The 19,240-nt window shown below is 43.0% G+C and overlaps 1 protein-coding gene across 3 annotated transcripts in view; it reads left to right on the plus strand.

The window, feature by feature from the left end:
* Positions 1 to 19,240, plus strand: part of RALYL (RALY RNA binding protein like) — a 1,731,499-nt gene that overhangs the window by 1,643,401 nt on the left and 68,858 nt on the right. For all 3 annotated transcript variants that reach the window (XM_086965943.1, XM_086965944.1, XM_086965945.1), the window contains 2 exons: positions 694 to 857; positions 17,205 to 17,285. In XM_086965943.1, the coding sequence (XP_086822069.1) occupies positions 694 to 857; positions 17,205 to 17,285 (245 nt within the window). The remainder of the gene's footprint in view (positions 1 to 693; positions 858 to 17,204; positions 17,286 to 19,240) is intronic.

Consider the following 19,240-nt stretch of genomic DNA (forward strand, 5'->3'; position numbering starts at 1 on the left):
AAAGCCAATAGGTTAGGCCATAGCCTCAATGCTATTGGCTTTGCCAGTGCTTACTTCCTTTGCTGTAGTTTATTATAGCAGTTTCAAGAATGTAACACATCAGCCATCTTGAAACCGCAAACAATAAGAAAGTATAATAAAAAGCATTCCAAAATGTCCACTGGTACGTGCTCATGAATGGGGAAAGATGGGAAGCCACCCAGAAGAGATTTAATTAAACTTTTGGTCTGTCCCAAAGGACAGGCCTAAAAATATTAGCACTAAGAAATGACACCTGAATGACTCCACATGCTGGGGTACACATTTTGCTTTGTGGCAGATTAATATTATTAGAGCACTTTATGCACATTCATTGTTTTTCGAATATATTAATTTCTGTGATACTGCGGTACAGAAAAATAATAATGAATCCAGCAAATAGAGTTCTCACCTTCCCCTGAGGCCCAGTGCGGAATGCTGTGCAGTTATACCTGAACATGGCAGAGCTTGTAGTCATTACGGTATATACAAGAAGAACTGTGACTCTTCACCCCCACAAGGGCATAATGAACATTTGCACTAATTGTTAAAGCAAGTTGGCCCTTACAATGCTGTGTGTATTCTACTAATACAGACAGCCATCTGTGACAAAATAATCTAGAGTTTTCTTTTGACTGCCAAGTTCTAAAAAACAAATGTCCCTTTTTTCCCTAGTTTGTTTGAATATCATGGTCGCGTCCCGCCACCACTTCGTGCAGTCATCCCACTGAAGCGCCCTCGCATCTCAGTACCTTTGACTCGAAGGGCAAAAGCCCTATTCGCTCTGAAAGGAGGTTCGCGATCAACATCAAGCGGGACCTCTTCGTCAGGATCAAAATGTGAGTGTCTGTGTCAACGAGGCTTCAGTATGGAGACATACTTAAAAAATGGAAGCTGTTGTGTTTATGTAATTATTTATTTGTCTGCTTTTTCTAGAATGTATGCCCTGTATTGCCACAGGGTTGTTTTCACTGTGCATTATACAGTGTTATATCGATATAATTCTAATGGATTTAATGCTGATAATTTACATAAGAACATAAATATACATGTATACATCATGCAGAGGTTAAGTTGCACTCAGGCTGTATGTAGTTTATTTAGCTTCTGGCTATATACGTACATTCCCTCATCACTCAGATGTAGAGTGCGCATGTCGTAATGTATTTCGGATCAATTTAAATTTATCAAAGTATTGCATTGCCTTTGCACCACGCAAGGTAACGCAACACAAAAGGCAGATTTATCAAGCCACACAAGGCAACCTTGCATGGCCTGCATGGCTTACAGAATCAGAGTTCAAAATAATTGTATTGAATTTTTTGTTTAGTAGCAACTACATAAAACATTATTAATTAGCAAAAAATCCCTAAATAACATGTCAAAGATTAATCATCAATAATACAAAATTACAGTAGGTATTAAGATACTACATCATGAGAAGAAAATAAAAGAGGTAAGGGGGAGGAAGGGAAGGGGGAACAGATATAATAACTTTTACATAAGATGTATACAGAGCTAGAATAATGTATTTGAAGAAGATCTTATTTGAAATAAAGTCACCAATAAAGTTATGAACACAACATTATGAGGATAAATAGATATCAATAGGTGTCCTTAAAGATTGATAAGCGTTTGAATTATGAATAATCCCTTTCATAGACAATTGACCACCTCTCCTAGTAAAGAGAAACCACGACCACCATGAATTGACAAATAATATAGAAACCTCTTTCCAACAAAACGTAATGGATATTAACGCAGCTGAGATTAGGAAATTGAAGAGTTTATGTTCAAAATCAAATTGATCTTGAGATATAATAACACATTTACAGATTATTAATTGATAGGAAATGTCGGAATGAAGCTTGAAAATTTTTGTTATGATATCCCAAACTTCAGACCAAAATTTAGAAACCAAAGGACAATCAAACAGCATATGTTGTAATGTACCAGGAAGTAATTTACAATGCCAACAATCTGCAGAGGGAATAAGGTTAGCCTTAAATAAACGTGACGGAGTCCATAAACAATTATATAGGATATAGGAATTAGTTTGATAAATTAAAACAGGTAGCCAACCAGATATACTACTGCTCCAAATATCCTTCCATGAGGCAATAGATAAAGAAAGTGAAAGTTCTTTGTTCCAAAAATTGGGTATCGTCTCTAAATTGCTACCTAAAGTATCTGATAATTTTTTATATAGGATGGTAACCCCATGAGATGAACTATTGACCGTTTGAATGTAAATTGATAAATCAGCTGTAACATTCAAAGGAATACCATTGGGAAAGGAATCTAAGATTGAATTGCAGAGATATTGATATTTAATAAGGTCGGCGTTATGTAAACAAAAGTTTTCTTTTAACTTTCAAAAGAGATAAAGGTGGTATTGGAATAGAGATCTGTGAGATAAAAAATGCCAGCTTTAATCCATGAATACCAGAAAGTAATACTTCTGTTCAGTTTAATAACACAACTATACCATAAGGATAATTCATCAATATTATTCATGAGAACAAGAAAACTTAAATCAAGATCATTAAACAACATTTTAGTAGATTTAATAATAACAGATTTTTGAAACAGAGTAGCCTTGTTAGACATAGACATCAAAGCAGGCAATGGAAATGGACTTAGTATTGTTTTCTCAATACATAACCATGCAGGAGAATCTTGTAAAAAATAGTGATTAAACCATAATGAACTTTGTTTTAAAATAAAAGCTTTATGGTAAAGAAAAAAGTCTGGGATACCAAATCCAGCATTACGTGTAGGTATTTTTAAGTTTTTATAACTGATACGAGGAGCTTTGTTATTCCATAAAAATTTTGATAACAATTTATCAATAACCTTATAAAACCGTAATGGAAATTGTTTAGGGGGCATGGCAAGGGTATGAAAGATTTTGGGAGCAATAGTCATTTTAATGGAATCCATTCTACCCCACCATGAAAGATGTAGTGATGCCCATTTAGACGTTTTGTTTTTAATATGATTTAAGATGAAATCACAATTTAAATTTATTGTTGATTTTATAGATGAGGAAAATAAATTTCCACAATCTTTTAATTTATTCTTTTGTCATATAATGTCAACATATCGGGAGTGTAATAAACATTTAAAGGAAAATGATCTGTTTTGTTGGTGTTTAAAGTGTATCTCGATACTGTAGAATAATTTGTTATAATATCTATTAATGAGGGGAACGACAATATAGGGTAACTACCAAATAAAAGTACATCATCCGAAATAAGCAAGTGTTTTAACAATACCATCCTTAATATTGAGTCCCTTAAAATTATCACATTTTCCTATAGAGGCAAGAAAAGGTTCAATGCCAATTAAGAATAAGAGAGGTGAAAGGGGGAACCTTGTCGTGTACCTCCACAAAGCAAAAATTGATTTGATATTTGGCCATTAATAAATAAACGAGCAGTAGGGGCAAAATAAAGAACTGAAATAATTCGTATAAAAGTATCTCCAAAATTAAAAGAGGATAGCGTATAAAATAAAAATTGCCAATGGATTGTATCAAATGCTTTTTCAGCATCTAAGGCTAGAATTCCAGATGGTAACGTTAAAGTAGGACTTTGTTCAATAATATGCAGTAAAGTTCTTGTATTATTAGCAGAACATCTATTCTTCATAAAACCAGACTGGTCAGGTTGAATAATAGAATCTAATATGGGGGACCATCTAGTAGCAAGTATTTTAGCATATAATCTACAATCTTGACTAATTAGAGATATAGGAGGATAATTAGATACAAGAGTGGGATCTTTATCTGGTTTTGGAAGTACTATACTTAGAGCTTCTGTAAAAGAACCAGAGGTAGTTCCTGTAGATCCAAAAAATGAAAATAGTTGGTATAAAAAAGGTAAAAGGTGTAACTGAAATTCTTTATAAAATTCCACTGGAATCCCATCAGGACCAGGAGATTTATTCTTTTTAAGGGATCTTATAGCTGGTAAGATTTAATCTTTAGTGATAGGCGCATCAAGTCCAATTCTATTGGAATGTGAAATTTTAGGCAATTTCCAGGAATTTAAGAAGGAATCAATTAAGGAAACATCTTGAAAACCGGTTTTTATATATAATGTAGAATAGAAAGTCAAAAATTCTTTAACAATTTCATTGTGAGAAAGAGCAATGTTACAATGAGGACCAAGAATTGAAGTAATTTGAGTTTCATCTTTTTTTATACGTAAATAATTAGCTAATAATCTACCAGATTTATTGGCATTAAAACAAAATATGGCTTTATCATTAGAGATCTGGATACCTGCTCATTTACTAAGGAGTGCATTAAATTCATAACGCAATTTTTGAAACGTAAATTTATATTGATGATTATTGGATGTAATAAAAAGTCGTTCAAATTTTTCAATCTGTGTTTGAAGGTTCTTAGCATTGGCATGAAAGGTTTTATTTTCGTAGGCCATAATAGATATAGATACACCTCTAATATAAGCTTTGAAGGCATCCCATATGTTAACCATAAAAGTACAACCTTCAGGATTGAGTACAAAAAATTCTAGAATGGCGTATAAAAGTTTAGATTTGTTATACTCATTTAATATTATGCCAGTGTTCATTCGCCATCTAGATCGTTTAGTAAAATTTGATTCCAAATTTAAAACCAAATAAATCATAGCATGATCTGAGATATCAATATTACCAATACAAGGAGTAGTTATTGAACTAATTAGTTGCCTGGAAACCAATAAACAATCAGTTCTAGAATGGGTATTGTGAGGATTAGAGAAAAAACTTAAAACTTTTTTCTGTAGGAAAATGTATTTTCCAAATACTAGCTAACTTAGTGGCTTGAATAAATGATTTCCAGAAAAATAAACTTTAGAAGGGTGAAACGTAGTATGAGATAATCTATCTAATAAAAGGTCATATGTAACATTAAAATCACCTCCAACAATTAAAGGAGCATTACCGACCTTCAGAACCTCTGTCGTAAGATTAGTCCAAAAAACAGGGTCATCCGCTGTAGGGCCATAAACATTTAATAAAAATAGAAATGAGTCATGAACTTTAATTTTAACTAATATATATCTAACATCATTGTCAGAAGTTTTACGCAAAATTTGACAGTGTAGTTTTTTTGCAAAAAAAATAGCAACACCATTTTCTTTACCATTAATAGAAGAGACAATAGTATCTACCCATTTCTTCTTCATATAATCTAAAATGTTATCATCAATATGAGTCTCTTGTAAAAAACAAACATCCGCTTTGCAACTACTTAGATAATCTAGAATCTCTGTACGCTTAACTGGATGGCGCAAACCTTTAACATTAATGAAACTATTTTAATATTATGTGTATTAGCCATAATAGAAGAAAGGAAAAAAGTAGCTCCAAGTAAGGAAGAAGGATAGTAAAAAGGAAAGAACATGGAAAAAACGACAAACAGAGGACAAAAATGTGAAATGTGAAACGTGCACAAGCGTTACAAGCATGACCAGAACCGCTGGAGCCCTTTATAAAGAAATTTCAGTAGTATGTCAGAAAATACATAACTGGTGAAAATCATGTAGCAGAGTCATTAGTATCCATTGAATGCTGTGTCTGATGATCCAGAAAACGTCTCAAATCTTCTGGGTGCTGAAACGATTTTGAGAAGTTATCCTTCCAAATGCGCATCGTCGATGGATCAAAGAGACCATATTTATAGCCTAGACTCCGTAGTTGGGGGCGAAGTGCAGTGAATTCTTTGCGAATTGAAACAGTTTCTTTGGCGAAGGCTTGATGAATAAATATTTTATGACCATTTCACATCAAGGAAGGTATTTCTCTAGCCGCTTTTCTGATTAAGACCAAATGGTGATATCGAAGAATTTTAAAAATGATTTATCGCGGTTTTGTAGGAAGATGGTTCTTTTTCTGAGAATTTAATTTGTAAAAGACCAGGCAATACATTTTCTAAGTATAATCTACAGTTATTTCCCTCAACATCTTCAGGTAAATTAAATATACGCAGATGATATTGTCTATTACGATTTTCAAAATCCAATAATGTTAAACACATAGGTGAAATTTGTGCAAAAAGTGGAGCAAAAGCGTCAAGTTTGACTTTATTATCCTGTAATTTGATTGAATTATCCGATATTTTCATTGACAGGCTTGCCATTTCTTTGCGCACATTTTTAACTTCAGAAGCAATAGTATCAGTATTAATGCGAAGAGCCTGAATTTCTTCCAATATTAATGATAGTGAAGGCTCAGAAGACTCTACTACTTTAGATTTAGTAGGAGGAGGGGAAACTTGCTACCTCCTTTTATTATTGATAGAATCTTTGCTTTCCATTTTGAAGTAAAAAGATGTAGAAATATAATTGTGGACACAAAATAAAATGTTAAGAAGCAAAAGCACTGAAAATAAGCAAGAAATGTCTGGTGCAGCAGCTAAAATGGGCTGGAGGAGTTGCTAGACCCAAGCCAGGCCCTTTCCTGGAAGTTTACTCCGCCCCTTGACTGAGAGCTGGGTTGTACTGTGCAGGGAGCGGGAACCAGGGAGAAGACCCCCACTTCTGCTGAGCATAAATCCCCAAAATCACTCCATAACAAAGGTAAGTCCTTCACAGAAGCAGCGCCCTCCTCCAAATTGCTTTTCTGGCAGAAAATCAGCGTTAGAAGCTCAAAAACGGATCGAAAAAGCACAAGACCCTCACGCGGCGGGCATCTTGGATCGCGCGCTCCCGTGAATCCTATGGCTTACAAAATCTGGAGTAACGCAAGGCAGCACAAGTCGCTGCCATGCATTACTCTGCCCCAGAGAGGCGTTCCATGAATGGAGCGTGGCTGTATCCATGCATCCACTCATAGATCCTCGCGCCTTACTAGATTTACCATAAGTTTCAGACGTGGGAATGTGTCAAAATGCTATGCCTTCCCACGGGAGGCGTAACGAGGAGAAATATATTTATTTATTCTAATGTTTTCCTCTTTCTGCATGTGCTGCATTTTGCAGCACACTTAGAAAGAGGAAAAAGACTCCCAGGATTGTTTTTGCGCTGGCAGGTGTCCCTTCCTACACAAAAACAATACTGTCTGCAACGCAGGCACATTTGCACCATGGTGCAAGGGTGCCTACATTGGTGCTAGGCAGCAAATGCTGCGCTAGTGCAAGGAAGGGGACAGGAATTTGCTATATAATGTTAAATATGGCACATTCCTGCCCTCTCCCGGTTATGTAAGTTATTGTGCTGTGCTGTATTGTGTGGCATTCTGATAGAACTGCCCCTCAATCTCAAACCATTTCCAGGGTGGGACGGGGTAAAGATGAGGTCATTAATTCCCATAAAACCATGTTTGTGGTTGTTCACAAGCTTTGAAGCCAAGCCACGGGTCGGAATATCCACACCACACCTCTTGCAGGAAATGTACTCCCATGTAATATTAAACCTTTGTCGGCATAATATAACGTGAGTAAAAAGGTAGTTGAGTGCAAGGTCGGTTTCTTGAATTCTTTGCATCAGAATATCGAGCCATTTGCACTTTGACATCAAATTTACATCTGAAAACGGCCCTATGAATCAGAACCCCATTGCCTCTTTTTCACTAGTCGAAGTTTACCTTACATCTGAGAACAGCCTTGTGAATGCTGAGGCTGTTTTCAATTAAGTTATCTACTCAAAAATGGCACTTAACCCTACTTAAGACTGCACAGTTTCCTCTGGACCCTAATTATTACACTATTGTGGTAATCCCTAAGGAAGGGAGACCGGAGGATTGATGGTCTTCATATCAGCCTATCTCTTTGCTGAATACAGAAAGTAAGATTCAGGCCAACATTCTGGCCACCCAACTACTAGGGGTGATTGCAGGCTTGGTCCACCCAGACCAGGCGGGCTTTAACTCGGGACCGGCGACGTGGTAAATCTGCGGCTACTGCAGTTGTGATTAGATAGGGTAAAGGCTGACAGTGAACCAAGAGTGATGCTGTCTTTAGACTCAAAGAAAGAGTTTGACATCTTTGATTGGTGGTACCTGCTGGGAATGCTGATGTAGTTTGGCTTTGGGCAGCAGTTCTGGTGGCCCTTCTGTATAAGGCGCCTACAGCGGTGGTACAGGGGTAAACAGCGTTTACAACTAATATTTTACCCTGCAGGGAATCACAACGCGGTTGTTACAACAACCGTGTTGTGATTCCACAAACCATTACTCTGCAAGTCGGAACAGCGACTTGCGGGGGGGGGGGGGTTGGATTTAAAATCCAACACCTTCCCTAGTGTCCGCACAGACTGGAGTTGAAATTGTAATTATACTATTCCAACTTCCAGCGCCCCCCTCCGCAAGTCAGTGTTCCCACTTGCGGAGTAATGGTATGCGGAATCACAACTGTGATTCTGGGCAAATCACTTAATCTCCCCCGTGCCAAACAAAAATGAATGTGTGTCCTCATGTAACGTAACTGGTGCTATGTAAAGCGCTTTGATACCCGATTCGGGTCAAGTTCGCGCTTTATAAAACTCTGAAGAAAAAAAAAAGGTATCTTCGTGGTACAGGTGATTGGAGCAGTTTTACAGGCTTTCGCATGTGGGTATAGAACCTGAGAGGGGTGCTTGTTGTCACATCTGTTGTTTGTGCTTTGTCTGGAACCGTTGGTGTGCTGGGTGCGATGGTGAGCTGATATTGTGGTGTTCCCTCAGGTGACAGATGCCCCGGAGACAGATGCCCCGGATAAATTGGACTTTTATGCTGATAATGCGCTGGTGTATGTGGCTAACCCAGACTGTTCACCTCCGGTGATACTATCGGTGTTCCAGATTTCTTTATTCATATTTGTGGTATAAACTGAATAACCTGGAACAAGTTAGAGCTTCATCAGCTTGATGACTGGGTGGGGTGGCATCTGTTGGTATAGAGGTCACGACTGAGATAAAGCGCTTCTTGGATTTTAATTTGGGGAGAGTCCTGTGAGGTTTCCAGTCATCGCAGAGTGTGCCGGGTGCTTCCCCTAATCCTGATGGCCCGACCAGCATTTTTTAAGATGATTACCCTGCCCAAGCTGCTTTAGATGCTGCAGAATGGCCCCTCTCCGGTTCCGGAGTGCTATTTTCTTAGCCTAGACAGGTCCTTCATCTGGGATAGCAGCACTCCCAGAGTGGCACTGTAAACACTGTAGGACTTGTTCTACAATGGAGGATTGGCACTGCCCGATATGAGAGCCTACCATAGGGCTGCACAGCTACAGGTTATTAATGCATGAGGACACAGTCCACATGACAAACTGCCATTCCGTGTGGATAGGGTATCCATGGAATGAAGACCTTTCTCCATTATTTCTATGCGAGGCGGGCTGGCAGGTTCTGCCGGGGCCCATACTGGCGATGCTGTGAGCATGGGATGAGGCAGTGATAGACTTGTGGTGGCAGGTTAGATGCACACTGGCTGCTCCTTTGTGGAGGGGCACGATCTTGCCCGAGGTGGCCAGGTTCACTTGCTTCTATCGATGGGAGCGGATTGGAATAGAGATGGTGAGTGATCTGGTTTCTTTGGACGGTGAGCTCATGATGTTTGAAGCACCACAGCAGGAGCTTGCTCTGGCCCCCCCTCAGCAGTACCGGTACCTACAGCTCTCCCATGCTTTGAGAGATCTTAGGGGAGGCTCTCCCAGAGTGACCACTGCGCCTCTCACCAGGCCGGGTCACCCCCTTGCTCCTCCTGCGCCTGCCTGCCAGCCTTGCCGCCATTTCTCGCCGCAGACGCCCCCCTGGCCCCCCGAGCTGTCCAGCCTCAGCAGAGCCGCCCGCTCGCCAGTTTCCCGACGCAGCTCGCCACAGGCCCCGCCCACCACCGGCCCATTGGCCGAGCCGCTCCCCCACCCAGCTGACAAGCCCTCTCATCCCCCTTCTTATGACGCCCCCAGAGCGACCGCGCAGGGGACGCGCGCAGCGGGAGCACCGATTGAGCGCCGAAGGTGCTCCAAAGGTAAGCCCGTCTGCGCCCGTCCGCGCCTGACCGCGCCCAGCGCCAGGACCCCTGGCCCCCGCAGACCCCAGCCCACCCGCCAGACGTACGACGCCGCCACCCTCGACGCACTCAACGCCGGCCGAATCCCAGGATGCTACCGAGCCACCCCGAGATGCACCCACGGACCCTTCTGCTGCAACGCCTGCAAGTTCACCTGCATCCGGACCAGCACTACTCCTGCACCAACCAAGACCAAGACGAGCAACAACAGCAGCCACCTGAAATGCATCCTGCTCAACACCCGCTCCGTCCACAGACACACCATCGAGCTCTGGAACCTGCTCGACACAACCTCACCAGACGTCGCCTTCCTCACGGAAACCTGGATGAACGCCTCTTCAGCGCCCGACATCGCCATCGCCATCCCAGACGGCTACAAGATCATCCGAAGGGACCGCATCAACCATCGTCATCATCCACAGGAACACCATCCGCATCACGACCAACACCGAGGACACCCTCGCACCCGCCAAGCACCTGCACTTCCAGGTCCACATCAACCCCAAGACCACCCTCAGAGGCACCCTCATCTACAGACCCCCAGGACCACGCACACAATTCAGCGAGGACATTGCCGACTTCGTCAGCCCGCACGCCCTCCCCTCCGCTGACTACATCCTCCTCAGGGACCTCAACTTCCACCTGGAGAACGACAACGACCGCAACACCACCACCCTGTTGGACAACCTCGCAAACCTCGGACGCAAGCAGCTGGTGACCACCCCCACCCACTACGCCGGACACACACTCGACCCCGTCTTCTCTTCCAGCAAGGACGTCACCTTCAGCCACGCCACCGGACTCCACTGGACGGACCACAGTTGCGTCCACTTCAGCTTCAGAAGGACCACGATCCACCACCACCAGCATCAGGTTGCACGCAGAAGCTGGAACAAGATCACAGCCGACCAGCTCGCGACCTCCCTAAGCGTGAACCCTCCCACCAGCGCAACAAACCCAAGCCAGGCGGCCACCAACCTCACGAAGTGGATCAGCGACTGCGCAGAAGACCTCGCCCCTCTGAAGACCCCGGTAGCAAGAAAGCCCCATGGTTCACCGACGAACTCAAGAGCTCCAAGAAGAACTGCCGAGCCCTCGAGAGAACATGGCGCAGAGACCCAACACCGGACAACAGACTGCCCTCAAGCTCGCCACCCGAAAACACCACCAACTCATCCACGCCACCAAGAAAACCGCATTCAAGGAACGACTGGACAACAACGCACACAACAGCAAGGAACTCTTCAACATCGTTAAAGAGCTCTCCAACCCCAACGCCGGAAACAACGACATCACCCCTTCGCAAGACCTCTGAAACTCCCTCGCCTCCTACTTCCTCAACAAGATCGCGGACATACACAACAGCTTCAGCACTCAACCAACGCACGCCACGACCGAACCACCGCCCCCCACCACCACCCTCCGCGCCTGTACCCCGATCAGCACCAAAGACACCGTCCGCACGATGAACTCCATCCACTCCGGATCTCCTACCGACCCCTGCCCTCACCACGTCTTCAACAAGTCCGACGCTGTCATGGCACCCCACCTGCGGAACATCATCAACACCTCCTTCGACACCGCTACCTTCCTGGAGAGCTGGAAGCACGCCGAACTCAGCGCTCTACTAAAGAAGCCATCAGCCGACCCCACCGACCTCAAGAACTACCGCTCTATCTCGCTGCTCCCGTTTCCTGCTAAAGTCATTGAGAAGACCGTCAACAAGCAGCTGGCCGCCTTCCTCGAGACGAACGGATCCCTCGACCTCTCGCAGTCCGGCTTCCGGGCCAACCACAGCACCGAGACCGCCCTGATCGCAGCCACCGATGACATCCGAGCACTGCTTGACAACGGAGAAACAGCAGCCCTCATCCTCCTAGACCTCTCCGCGGCCTTCGACACTGTCTGCCACCATACACTAGTGCAGCGACTCAGCAACGTCGGAATCCAGGAGAAGGCACTGGAGTGGATCATCTCCTTCCTCGCCGGAAGGACACAGAGAGTCCGCCTCCCCCGTTCAGATCTGAAGCCACCGAAGTCATCTGCGGCGTTCCTCAAGGCTCCTCGCTCAGTCCAACCCTCTTCAACGTCTACATGAGCCCCCTCGCAGACATTGCACGCCAGCACAACCTCAACATCATCTCCTACACCGACGACACCCAGCTGATTCTCTCCCTCACCAACGATCCCGCCACTGCCAGAGCCAACCTTCACGAAGGGATGAAAGAGGTAGCCGAATGGATGAAGAACATACGCCTGAAACTGAACTCGGACAAGACGGAAGTCCTCATCCTGGGATCCTCACCCTCCACCTGGGACGACTCCTGGTGGCCCCCCGCCCTAGGCAGCGCACCCAAACCAACCTGGGCTTCATCCTGGACTCCTCCCTCTCCATGACCAGACAAGTCAACGCCGTCTCCTCGTCGTGCTTCAACATCCTGCGCATGCTACGTAAGATCTTCCGGTGGATCCCCACCGAGACCAGGAAGACGGTCACCCAGGCCCTCATCACCAGCCGGCTGGACTACGGCAACTCCCACTACGCCGGAACCACCGCCAAACTCCAGAAGAGACTCCAGCGGATCCAGAACGCCTCAGCACGACTCATCCTGGACATCCCCCGTCGCAGCCACATATCCGGACACCTGAGAGACCTGCACTGGCTCCCGGTCAACAAGAGAATCATCTTCCGACTCCTCACCAACGCACACAAAGCCCTACACAACCAAGGCCCCGGATACCTCAACAGCCGCCTCAACTTCTACGCTCCCAAACGCCAGCTCCGATCGACCGCCAACGCCCTCGCCGCCGTCCCCCGCATCCGAAGAGTCACCACAGGGGGACGGTCCTTCTCCTACCTCGCCGCCAAGACATGGAACTCCCTCCCGACCCACCTCCGCCTGACCCAGGACCACCTCGCCTTCAGGAAGCAACTCAAGACCTGGCTGTTCGAGCAGTAGCGGACCCCCCTCCCCCAGCGCCTTGAGACCCTCTGGGTGAGTAGTGCGCTATATAAATGCTTTGATTGATTGATTGATTGAGCCCTTTGAAAACCTGGGTTCTGGGAGGGGAAATTATGAATAAGGCTGTAATCCCAGCTATATCGAGTTATCCTGAATAACTCCCAAGATACTCTTGGAAAGCGCCAGACACGGTGGCAGGTGGATGTTGGGCCCCTAGAGGATATAGTACCTTAAGGAAGTTGCCATCCCCGCAAGGTTGAGGCTCGTACAGTTCTATATCCTTCATAGGAACTACTATAACCGGTCCCATCTCCAGAGGATGGGGAGGGCGGAAAGCCCTATGTGCCTGCGGTGTAGTGTGGTAGTGGGTATCTTTGTGCATAGTGTGGGATTGCCCCCGGGTGCCCTCATATTGGGGGGATGTCGTCAATGAGTTGGAGATGGTGCTGTTGGTTGATCTCCCTAGAAGGCCCCAGTTCATGGTCTTGGGAATACCGAATGATGTGGCTCACCCTCAGAAGTAGTTGTTTTGTGAATTGGGGTTTGTGGTGGCACAGAGAGAGGCGGTCAGGATATGGAGTCGGGATCGGGCACCCGCAGGGGAGGAATAGAGAGTGGAAATGGCTAGGCACTTGGAGGCGGAGCGGGTGGTGAATGAAAGTAGAGGCTGCCCCCGGAAGTTTGATAAGGTGTGGGGGCAGTGGAGGTCATATCATTGTTTGACGGATGATGACATTGTAGCAATAGTGGGGGAGTAAGAGCCTCGAGATGAGAATGGAGTAGATGCAGATGGACGGGCAGGCGTGTGAGGGAGACTTTGGGGTTTGGTCGTGTGTAAGTTTACTGTTATTTTTTTGTTTTAGGAACGAAACAAATAAATATATATTTTTTTAAACTGCCATGTTTTATCAAGGAGCAGTTTAAAGATACAAAACTGAAATGTACAGCCGTGTCTCTAGACAATGAGGTCAGGGATTTCATGCATATAAACACATCTTTGGAAAAGGCTCTTCCTACGAAGCAAGGCCTTGTATATTTTTTTGCAGAACATGAAAATAGCATATTCGATGCAAACATCAAAGAAAAAAAAATATCGAGCTGTGACTATTATCATTGAGTACCTCTCTTGAATTAAAGCTTTACACTACATGATTGCGCAGCAGGAAATTACTTAAATCCTACAAACCTGTATTCCCGTAGCATTCCATTACAATCAAGATTCGATTTGAGGCCGTAGCTATCTTCAATTTCCGAGCCACTTTGAATGTGATGGGTTTCCTAAATGAGCGGAAATTGCCCGGGCGATTTCACCTCAGCAATTAGGTGTCAAGTTGAGCAATCGCACATGCGCAACACATAACCACTGATCTGGAACTGCCTTCTGCTGCCGCCCCGTGTTGTGGTTGAGGTACTGCAGGTGTATGTGCACTTTAAAGCTGACCTTCAGTGGCCACTGCTTGTGCACCACCCTAAGGAGACGAGGTGTGCCCTCTTGTCATCTGCGAAGTGCAACTACTGGCTGTAAACTATTTTGAGATAACGTAGGGGTCTGGGAGCCTTACAGATTTTAAATGGGAGCTCAAAGGCAAAACAACCTTGCCTAAAATGCGCCTACATTTGTTAAATTTAGCTGTAGACCGCGTATAGCCTCAAACCTGATGAACTATCACATTTTTAAAAATAGTGAGTTAATTTGAGGAAATGAAGGAGTCCTTAAAACTATTTGATGTACATGGGCTGTACATCAGAACTCCTAATTAGCCTCTAGACTTTTGCATAACAATTTTTTGTCACAATTTCAAAAGCAAAGGCCTTCTATGAGCTACACTGAATATCTATCAGAAGCCGAAGGTGAAAACTATGTTTCCATTGGCTTCCTTTATACTGAAAACACCTGGCACATAATTAGTTGAAAGTGCCAATTAGCATTTCATTTTATGTCAGCCAGCTGTAATGAAAGTCTATGGTAATTGACTGCCTTTATAGAGGAAGACGAAATAAATGTGATGTTTCGGAGCTGCTCTTCAGTTCATGCATATGACAGTTTCTTAAAGACTGGAACATCGGATCAGATGGAAAGCCCTTAAGTACATTCCGTTTTGTTCAAGGTTGACAAATGCTACCTTAATGTAGAAACTAGGAAAACTAACATATTTAATGGGTAATAGGGAGGAATTGTATGTATGCAGGTGTTTATTCATCTGAATTCTTACCCCAAGCTATGCTCAGTGATCACCCCTCACTACCAGGCATTACAGTCTGTCATGGATTGTTTATTTGCTTTTTTCTTTCATTCTGTATTGAACACGTTGTAGCAAATATCATTTTGGTCAGTAATCAAGTGCTTTAATTTCAGTGTACAGAACTATGAATAGATTGAGTATAATTACAAAAATGTAGTTATTAATATTATGTGTTAAATAATCTGTTGTATGTGAACTCAACAAATGTTATTTCTTCACCTGGAGTTCTAGATTCCCCATTATCCTCCCAGTCCTTCTATCAAGTTCCTAAACATCTTCACTGTGTTCGGACTAATCGCATTTATGGCTTTCCAGACCACTACGGAGCCCCTTTCCCATTTCACAGACCCTCTTGGACACCTCAACGCACACAAAGAGCCCTGCGTGAATTTCCCCAGAACCACATTTACCTCAGCAGTGTCTTTCTGGTCCTCCTTCTACAGCCCAAAGTCCAACTCAAGTGCCCAAACTTATATACTGCCCCATAATATGTCAAGAACCTCACAGAGAGATGGCATGAATTCAAGCACAGTGTAATTGGGGATAAATAGCCCAACATTGCCAGTCTCTAAAGACAGCCTTAGAGGGGTGGGAAGAGGTTTTGGCCATACTACATACTTCACATTTTCAAATTCCATCGTAATCCACCGTGAAAGTCACCCCAGCTTCAAGTCTTCTTTTATTGCCATTTGAGGAAACCTTTTCCTTGTTTGCAAAACACAGGAGGTCTCATTTATGCGTTTTTGCCATGGGGCAGCGCTGCAGCACTTCCGGCAGCGCTGCCCTGTGGCAAATGAAAAGTCAGATACAGCACATTCCTGTCTTTTTCTCCCATGCCGGCGCACAATGGGCTGCTGTGCGCCAATGCATGCACCTTTGCACCAAGGTGCAAGGGTTCCTGCGGGTAAACACCCTTTACAACAAAACTTTTACAACGCACTACCGTTACAACGCGGTCATTACAACGCAAACCATTACAACGCATTGCACTGGGGGGCGCTCTAGGATAGGGAATAAGTTTCATTTTCTATCCAACACCTTCCCTAGTGTCCACGGGGACTGGAGTTGGAATAGAAAATTAAACTTTTCACTATCCAGCACCTCTAAGCGCTATGCGTTGTAAAGGTATGCAATGTAAAAACCGCGTTGTAAAGGCAGGCGTTGTAATAGCCTGCGTTGTAACGTCATACATCCGTTCCTGCGTTGCGGGGAGGATTCTTTTTTTTACAGGAAGGGAAACCTTCCTGTACAAAAATAATCACCAGAGGCTTTTTCTCTTTTTGCAGCACACATAGAAAAAGGAAAAACGAGGAGAAATAAAGATATTTCTCCTTGTTGTGCCCCCCTTACGCCTGCCCCGGGGAGGAGTAAGTTTTTGGCACTGCCTCAGATTTAAGATTTCTTATAAATCTGGGGCAGTGTCAGAAAGCCATGGATGTTGCTGGGAGCACCCCCAGCAATAGCCCTTGCATGCCCCTTTAACACAGAAAACTGTGCTAAAGGGACCATAAAAGTGGTCACTGCTCCCTAATAAATATCACGCAGGCTTCTGCTCCACGCAACGTCACAAAAAGCGACATTCCGGACGCACGTAAATGAGGCCCGCCATTTATTTCCAAAGACAACAAGTCTCACACATTAACAAGATTTTTTTTACTTCCTGCAAAAGTCAGAATTATGTCATTTTTTTAGAAATAGAACTAGTTTTGCTCTGAACCTCAAATCATGTACTTGCTAAAGTCTTTGATCCATCAGCCACTCAAAATTGAAACTAGTTTTGTACAATGCTTAACAAAGTAAATCCTGGTAGCACTGCACTATTTAATCCTTCTGAAGTCCCTAAACTGCGCACCACTGAGTAGTCCATATGCAATAGCATCTACTTAGACCATGTGGAAGTTCTTGTTCTCAAGCCAGCTAATACTGTTGATATGAACCATAAGCTGTTGTCATTTAGTAATTGAATATATCTCTATGTTTTTAGGGGAGCAACAAAGAAATGGTACACCTGCGGCAGCTGTGAAGCGTGTGGAGGATCGATGGCATCACTGGGTTTCTATGTTTGGTAAGCCGACCATCAGAAGTGTGAATTTTCCCTTCTGATGAATAAATATGCTAATTATACCATATATCTCAATTATACTGATTGGTTTCTAATCCATCTCCTGTGATATTTTTGGGAGTTCCCATTTACACAAACGTGAAGACACTTTCGTAAGCATAATTACAGATTGAGTACAATTTCATGTATAAATGCATTTTGTTTACCATAGGGATCCATTTTATCAGTGAAAGAGCCCAGCTCAAAGCAGTGTTCGTGATGTTCCCTTAACCTCATAGATGCTATTAAACATTCCTCCCCAGTGCTGCGCTGTCCATTGGAACTAGTGCTGAATGGACGTCCAATGGTCGTGCGCAGCACTGGGGAGGTAGTGCTGCCGTCGGCCAATGCACCGAGGCAGCACTTAAGGGGTTAACATTTCCTAAAACGAAAATATTTCCCTCTTGTGCTCATTCTTGTATTAAATCATTCCTAAATATGTAAAACGCTCCTTCCGTGAATACAGTTTTAACATCTAGGTCAACATAAAAATACTTTTTCTCACTATAGTTAAAAAAAAAATGCCAATTATTCATCATAATAAAAAAATATCATATAACACATTCAAAAACATGTTTTAAATCTCATATTCCAAAACACAACTTACCACATATTCATATCGTACACGAAATCATTACAAATCCATGTTGATGCGCATTTCAGTGGATTAAGATATGGTTCCACCACCTTCATCAGGACATATCGTTAAAAACAAAAACTAAAAGAGGTAGAAAAAACAATTATTTTTCTTTACTCACTTCTAAATACAGTTTTGTTGTCACTATACATGTCTTACTAAACACATTAATTATTTGTTACTCACATTAATATCCGCCCCTTAGGCACACATTGTCACCGAGTAGCAAACCTTCATAATAGCGATACATCAGGGACAGCCACCCCAAAGCTGTTATCCTGTACAGGTGTTCATTACAGTCTTTTTGGTTAAAATGTACCTAAGAGATCTAATACCAATAAATAATGCATTTCACTTTGACTAGGGAGTGATATAGTATCTCCTAGTTAATTTCTCTAGTGTCTTTTCCTAACTTCCTTTGGGAAAAAATATGGGCCGAGCTTTTGCCTCTTTTGCAGTAATATGTTTAATCACAATACTGCTCTAATCTTTACACATTGAATATTTCATGTGTGTTTATTCCTAACCCTCAAATTTATTTAAGACAAGATTCACTTTAGTGATCATACCTCATCTTCTGTGGTTTACTTGTTACACCATAATGATCATGAGCCATCTGAATAGTATTTCATTGAGTGTAAAAACAGCGGAAAACAAAGAGAAATGTTCTTGTTAACCATTTCCAATGTATTTCCTCCCTCCCTTCTTGTCAAAGTACTATTTATTTTTCCTCAAAGCTGGGTCCTCTTTCTCTCTCCCCCAAATTTATTTCAGGGATCTCTAAGGTGCAAAACAAAAATTGTTGTTGTTAAATTGACTTAATAGCCCCCTTTTTTTAAACTATAGTGAGACAGAAAGTGATTTTATGTTGACCTTCATGTTAGTACTGCATTCATTGAAGAAGTGTTTTACATATTGAGGAATGATTTAATACAAGAATGAGCACCGTTTGCCTAATGTTTTGTAACAGATTTCCCATGGACTCCCTCATTCTATCACCGAATCCAGCATAATATTGTGTAATTTGCTCAAAAATGTTCATTTGATGGCTCCATCTAATGAAAGTGAGAGTGTGATGGGTTTTATGTTATTGTTATCGCATTTATTCATGAGAAAAGAAGGGCTGCTGAGTCATTTCATAGCTACGGAACACTATAGTTCAATGCCTGTGCTTTCCTTTTACAACTCCTTGCTATTAGACGTTAGTCCACTTGGTTTAGTAAAAGCAAAGCAATACTACAACAACCATGAGGCACTGCTTTGATAAATTAGACTGTAAGCA

Source organism: Lissotriton vulgaris, chromosome 4_1, assembly GCF_964263255.1.
Source record: "Lissotriton vulgaris chromosome 4_1, aLisVul1.2, whole genome shotgun sequence".
In the NCBI taxonomy this organism is placed as follows: Eukaryota; Metazoa; Chordata; class Amphibia; order Caudata; family Salamandridae; genus Lissotriton; species Lissotriton vulgaris.